The following is a 7,825-nucleotide window of genomic DNA, read 5'->3' as shown; positions in this document are numbered from 1 at the left end:
TATTATTGTTAACGTCTCTCGCCCAAAGAATATTATGTACAAACCAAACCAAGCACAATGATTGTTTGTACTTCTTTGAGAGTCCTTTACCTTTCAATGCTTCTATTAAATTTTTGTTTTTGAAGCTTGGACCAACAATGGATACCAGTTCCTCATGATCACTCGACTTTTCTTTGCCTTTTTTGGATGTGCGGGGTGTTCTATTTTGGGTCAGAGTAGGTATAACTTGAGAAGGAGAAGGAGTATAACATTTTAGTCCAGTAACTATGGCAAACTTCTTCCAACCAAAACAAATAGGCATGCCACAATAATTTATCCACACCTCATCCATATTGTCTTTGTTTCATACATATACCTACTCTTGAAAAGACCGTATATCATTTTCATCTGGAAACGAGAATTGTTGTCCTCCGGCAAATCAAGATATTGCCCAAAAGCAGCCTTTCCTGAAATAAGCATCCAATTTTTGTTCTCGGAGTATTTTTCTGAAGGCGTCGAAAGATTTTCCCATGGCTGACTTAACCACAAAATCATCCGTTAAATCTATGGCACCATCGCACTGGATTCTCTCAGGATAACGATCAATGCTGAAGGTTTTGACCAACTCTTTGGCGAAAGGGCTATTAGCATTTGGATTATATCTTTTGAGATATTCCTCCTCCCCGTGTTCATTATATTTTGCTCCTAATTGAGATAACGCTTGTAAAGAAAGCTCATAGAGTGGTGGATGTAGCCGAGCTGCTGCACTTGTTCCTTTACATGGACTTGATTCAGTTTCTTTTCTTTATGGAGCCATATTATCTTAAATCAATAGGAACATAAAATAGATTATAATTGATTAATGCATCGTTAAAAAGGGATAACATTAAATCTCACAATGATAAAAAAAATAGTTCCAACATATAACACATTTGTTGCACCAGGTATACTATCTGTTGCAATATATAATCGGCCTATTGCAATGAATGAGTAAACCGTTGGAAACAGTGAAAATAGATCTCTAATCTATCACCCTAATGCGACGGATAAGTAAATCATTGGAAATAATAAAAATAGATCACTAATTTATTGCAGCAGGTATTTTATATGATACAACATATAACCAACCTTGTAACAGATGAGTAAAACGTTAGAAACCATAAAACAGATCACTAATATTTCGCACCAAGTATTTTATCTGATGCAACATATAACCAACCTGTTGCAACGAATGAGTAATCCATTGGAAATTATAAAACATATCACTAATCTGTTGCATCAAGTTTGTACTTTGTTGCAATATATAAATAACCTGTTACAACGATGAGTAAACCTTTGGAGAGAATAAAAACAGATCACTAAACTGTTGAAACATATCACTCATCTATTGGAAAATGAGTTATCTGTTGGATCAATATTGTTTAGATTTCTTCCAAACAGGACCATAAAAATGGACCACTAATTTGTTGCACCAGGTTTGTTATTTGTTGCAAAATATAAATAACCTGTTGCAATGGATGAGTAATCCATTGGAAACAATAAAAATAGATCGCTGATTTGTTCCACCAGGTACTTTATTTGTTGCAACATATAACTGACCCGTTGCAACAGATGAGTAAACCTTTGGAGAGAATAAAAACAGATCACTGAACTGTTGAAACATATCACTCATCTGTTGGAAAATAAGTTATCTGTTGAATTAATATTGTTTAGATTTCTTCCAAACAGAAGAGTCGTCGGTTGTAACAGATGAATGATCTGTTAGATTATTCATCTGTTGCATCGATGTTCATAGTTGTATCATATTTTAATCTGTTGCATCAGGTATTAACATTTGTTGTATCAGATGTCTTTATCTGTTGCATCAGATGTCTTCATCTGTTTCATCATATGTTTCATCTGTTTCAACATCATTTTTTCCAAGACAAATAACAAATCAAGCCAGCAACACCAACACATCATACACACACACTAAGAAAATCAACTGTGAACAAAAATTACCAACAAATTTGAATCAACAGTACGACAACAAGAAGAAAAAATACCAGAAATTAGGGTTTTATTCAGTCCACATTTTAATACTAGTAGAGTAGTTGGCTCAAGTTCCTCTGTTTCTTCATAATTTTTTGCCTTTGAAAAAAAAATAGAACGATGAAGATCTCGAAGTTGTTGTCCCCGAAGAAGTATTCACGTCGATTGATGGTTGAAAGTTGAAAGGAAACTAGCCCGACTATTTTTCGCCGAGATTGAAGAGAGAATTTTGCAGAACTATTGGTTGGGAGAGAGTTAAGAGAAGCTGTCGAGAGAGAGAGGAGAGAGACTGGTTGATTTGGATTGAAGAGGGGTGTGAGTTGGGCTAATTTGTATTTTTGAAAAGATTAGAAAGTTTTGAAAATATTAATCAACTCCACAATTAACTTAATTATGTTTTCAAATAATGTTTGACTCTTTAAGTTGGTCAATGTCACCAATCCTTCATTCAAGACTTAAAAGACACCTTTCCTTCAATTTTCTCAAGTGTCTAATTTAAGTATTTTATTATTAGTTGAGGTATTCAATTGAACATGGTTTAATTCAAGCGTCTAAATGAAATAGCCTGACAAGTTTAAAGGGCGATTATATATTATGCCTATTTAAAATAATATATATATACATATATATATACATATATATATATATACATATATATACATATATATATATATATATAAATACATTAAAATAATAAAAAAACTTATTTTGTTATATTTTTAAATTCTGTGCAAAATCAAAATGATCAACTTTTATATACTGTCACGATTCGAATTTGGGCTCTTGACCGTGACGGACACCCCAAGCCAATCAAAGCATGAGATGACCCCTTAGCCTTACACCAAAAGTGCAATAATATAGAGAAATTTTGGAAGCCAGCCCATAACATGAAAGAGTTTGATAGTCAATCAAATGAAAACTACAAGTTTGAATCCAGATCAAAACCACAACTCAATATTGTCTACAAGCCTCTATCCATAAAACATCTACCAAGTCAGTACATGTCCCTGACTAAGCCAGAAGAAAGTCAACAGAGGGAAAATGACAAAAGTAAATGGCCTTTCGAAAGATGGAAGGCTCACCACTTCTCACCAACTTCTCCAAGAAATGACGAACCACTTAATGTTTCACATGGTCACAAGGAAAGGTATTCGAACCTATATCATGAAATGATGTAACATCCAGAGAGGGTCAGTACTGTGAGTACTGGTATGCAACCCAAGAAAAGGGATAAAATATGCAATTTACCAAAAATTAGTCATAAAATATATGCTCAACAACCATTAAGATAATAGAATGGTTGGGTAGAAGGCAAGGAATATGAGACATGACCACTTAAAATTTAATCTTGAACTATGTAGCTTATACCGATCTTCAGGCACCCACGGCTATATGGGTCCGGCTCCCCCTATCGGAAGGGCCCCAGTCCATGTTAGCTGCATGAATCGAAAAATAGGTTAAAGTCACCAAACAATAACATCCCAATAGAATAATTGTGTACTACTATTCAAGTCACTAAACAATAACATCCCAATAGAATAACTGTGTACTACTACGTGAAGCAAGCACACAATAATCATCCAATCTCAGGACAAGAACCCCCAAGGTTGGCAAATGTGATTTTCAGTATTTGTCCCCCAGGGCTACACTTTCTCGATGAAGCTACACAATTTCCTTTAAGTGCAATTAAAATAATTTTTCACATAGCAATAATCATGGAGTCTTTTATTAAGGCATTCCCAAATTAATACTGTCATACCAAAAGACTTGCAAGCCATTTCAATTATGTCATACCGTATCCATTTAATCATTTAGAGTGCAATTTTTCATTTAAAAATTCATAACCATAGCCTCAAGGGCATTTTCAAAACCTTTTTACCCTTTTACTAGTTAATATTATGTAATTTTCCAATGAACAGTTTAGACACTATGTAAACCAAATTATGATGTGGGTTGAGGTTCATGTCCTTATCAGCAGGAAAAATCTATAAATGTTATGAAATTTGATTACCAAATTCCATCCTTCTCATAAGATACAAATACAGCTTACAATCCACCATTCAAACAATGGAGAAACCATTAAAACAATGAAAAAAAATCAATGTAAGTATATAATAATTCAAAATCCTAAACCCTAGTTAAATAACCATTAAAACATGATAATATCAAGTATATTTCATAATTTAAGATAATTGAAAATAAGAAAGTGTCCAACATGTCTTGTAGTGGAATGAATTCGAGAAGAACTTGAATTTGGGGCCTGTGAGTTGAATTCTATAGAAAACCCTTAGCTTGCTTCTTGTGAGAGTTGAAAAGGGGGAAGAAAGATGATAAAAATTGATAATTGATTGGTTGGTTAGGGAATGTTTTGAGTTGTTTAATAGGGTAAAAGACTAAAAAGTCCTCGCCCCAACTGAAAAAAATGAAAAATCATGTTTTGTGCCCTTGGGTGTGGCATGCTGTTATTGCGGCAGCCCAAGGGCGTGTCATGCTCTTATCATGGTGTGTCTAGGGCGTGGCACACCGCTATCGTGGACCCTCACTGGTTTGAAGTCCTGAAATGGTCCCGAACGCTTTTCGAAAATTATGAAACTCTCCCTAATGGTTCCGTTAACATCTCTTATCATGTTTCAAGTTAAAAATCATTGCTAAATACGAAGGAGGGTCCAAAATAAAATCGTCGAAATTTTCGGGGTCTTACATATTATATTCCCTGCGTAGTCAATTACGATACATAACTGCACAATAAAGAAAGTGACAAAGACTGTGTTATCATCACTTTGTGAGTCTCAACAGGAAGTTTTATATCTAATTTATTGGGTGTTTTTTTAACCTATTCACTAGAAAAAAATTTCACATGCATTTCCACATGAAACTCTTTGCTTTTGAACCGTGACGATCACATAGCATGTGGTATTTCTCTAGAGGGTATTTTAATGCAAGTTTATGATTATGCAAGGACGAAGTTCTGTAAATTTTGATAGTTAAGTATGAAACTCACAAAATTTAATATTACAGTTTAGAAGGGTTATTTTTTACCTATTCAATCCAATAAAATATATATAATTCATTCATATCAATTTATGTGATATAATTTGAATTGACATGAATTTTAAGAGAAAATTAAAATACATAGACGAGAATCGCTCGATCTTCAAGGCACGCAGAAAGTTCCATGTGTTCTATTGCTACTACTATTTTGTATAAACACTGGAGTTTTGCCAAATTATAATTACTTAGAAAAGTCACACAATAAGTCACTTTCCTATAACTTGGCGATATTTTCTACCATAAAATTTGAAACGACAAGTCACACAACTTCTATTTTGTCCTCATTCTCTTGTATTTCAAATAAATGGAGTCCATCTTCTTTCACTCTAGAGAAACAAGAACATAGTATAACCAATATATTGTCTTTAGGAAGAAATATTTTGATCATGGCTACACAAGTAACAGTGTGTGGTAGTACTTTGAGGGTACTTATGTTCCCATTTTTGGCTCATGGACACATTACTCCATTTCTAAACGTTGCCAAGAAACTCGCGGATAGAGGATTCTTGATTTACCTTTGTTCTACGCCCGTCAATCTCAAATCTATCATCAACAAAATCCCTGAAAAATACTCTGAGTCGATTCATCTTGTCGAGCTTCACTTACCTGAATTGCCTGAACTTCCTCCTCACTACCATACAACAAATGGCCTCCCGCTCCATCTCAATCACATCCTTCATAAGGCCCTGAAAATGTCCAAACCCAACTTCACAAAAATCTTGCAGAACCTGAAACCTGATTTGGTCATTTATGACATATTGCAGCAATGGACTGAAGACGTTGCGAATGAACAAAACATTCCAGCAGTCAAGTTCCTAACTTTTGGTGCTGCCGTGATTTCATATTTTTCCCACTTAATAAGAAAATCAGGGGTCGAATTCCCTTTTCCAGCGATTTATCTCAGGAAAATTGAACAAGTAAAAATGAGCGAAATGATGGCAAAATCCGCTAAAGATAAACAACCTGATGATGTGGATCCTTTTGCTGATGGAAAGGCACAAACCATGCTGATTAATACCACTAGAACTATCGAGGCCAAATACATAGATATTCTCTCTGAATTGAACAGTTGGAAAGTTTTTCCAGTTGGTCCACCTGTCCAAGATCCGATCACTAGTGACGTTGATGAAGTGGAGCTCATTGATTGGCTAGGAACGAAAGATGAGAATTCAACCGTTTTTATCTCCTTTGGGAGTGAGTATTTCTTGTCGAAAGAAGACATGGAGGAAATAGCTTTCGGGTTGGAGCTAAGTAATGTTAATTTCATATGGGTCGCAAGATTCCCAAAGGGGGAGGAGAAAAATCTCGAAGACACTTTACCAAAAGGTTTTCTTGAAAGAATTGGAGACAGGGGAAGAGTTTTGGACAAATTTGCACCGCAATCAAGAATTCTAAATCATCCAAGTACCGGAGGATTTATAAGTCATTGTGGTTGGAATTCAGTAATGGAAAGTATAGATTTTGGGGTTCCTATAATAGCGATGCCTATACATCTTGATCAGCCAATGAATGCCAGGTTGGTAGTAGAATTGGGAGTTGCGGTGGAAATTGTCAGAGATGATGATGGCAAAATTCATAGAGGAGAAATTGCCAGAACTCTTAAAGATGTCATAACAGAGAAAATGGGGGAAAATTTGAGGGCCAAAGCGAGAGATATCAGCAAGAATTTGAAATTTGTAAAAGGTGAAGAGATAGATGTTGTCACTGAAGAGCTAATTCGATTTTGTAAGAACAGTACTAAGTTGAACTAATGTCATATGTTGCAATTCAATTAACATAATTATATTGTCTGTGAGGTCTTTTTGGTTTTGGTTGATCTATAAAATATATCAGACGTTTGAGATAATGAGAAAAAAATAGGATGCAACCTATAAATTGATCCAAAAAATTGACATTCTCAAATATGACTTTGTTTAGCTATTAATATGAATTCTCAATTCCAAATCATTTGTTTCTTCTAGTGTTTAATTATCTCCCTTCAGTTCTTGAGTAGGGAAAATGTTATTTTAATATATTTGAGCCTACCACATTTTAATTTGATATCACAAAATGTTGTGTTGATATATTTGAGCCTCCCAGAAAAGTATCTAAATACAAGTCTTATCACTAATTCAGTATGTGTCCAGTGATCTTTGTCTCACTGCTTATACAAAATCCCAATCCAAATGCTACTAACCATAATCCTCAACAAAGTTGATAACCAGGAACCATCACTTTATAACAGCCATGACTGCACTACATCCCTTGCACCTTTTGGTGCTCTAATATTACAAGAATAGGGAATATTCCTAGTTAATCTACGGTAATCGATAGCCTGTTCTTCAAAGATTCTAAGATTCCTCTCCATCCATATAGCGTATAGAGTTTTAGCAAATACCAATTTGAATGTCTGAGCTTTCTAAGTCTTCCCTTTTACACCGGATCGGAAATGATGGTCCCAATCTCTCCCCAATGTCATCTCTCTATGCATCCAAGTTGATACTCTATTCCACAATTGCCTAACAAATGGACATTGCACAAACAAATGTTCACATGTTTCTCTTACCTATAGAAAGTAGACACATAGAGGTCCAACATTTACACCCCACTTGAGTTGAACCTGTCTTTAGTGAGTAGCTTGGTGTACACTAGAAACCACATCGTGAAAATGGCTTTAGGCCTGGAAGAGTTGTTACGGTTTTTGCAGATTTGTTTTACCAAGTTTAAGTTTTACTTTTTTTTGAAAGAAAAATAAAAGATATATCATAATTACTTTTACTTTTCC

At 34.7% G+C, this 7,825-nt stretch overlaps 1 protein-coding gene across 1 annotated transcript; it reads left to right on the top strand.

The window, feature by feature from the left end:
* Positions 1-5,330: 5,330 nt before the first annotated feature.
* LOC107851802 (beta-D-glucosyl crocetin beta-1,6-glucosyltransferase) lies at positions 5,331-6,851 on the top strand. The gene has a single exon (XM_016696902.2). It carries the CDS (start codon positions 5,448-5,450, stop codon positions 6,810-6,812), a length of 1,365 nt encoding a protein of 454 aa, XP_016552388.2. The 5' UTR covers positions 5,331-5,447; the 3' UTR covers positions 6,813-6,851.
* The last annotated feature ends 974 nt before the right edge of the window (positions 6,852-7,825 follow it).

Source organism: Capsicum annuum, chromosome 12 (genome assembly GCF_002878395.1).
Source record: "Capsicum annuum cultivar UCD-10X-F1 chromosome 12, UCD10Xv1.1, whole genome shotgun sequence".
NCBI lineage: Eukaryota > Viridiplantae > Streptophyta > Magnoliopsida > Solanales > Solanaceae > Capsicum > Capsicum annuum.
This window is presented reverse-complemented; position numbering and strand designations above follow the sequence as displayed.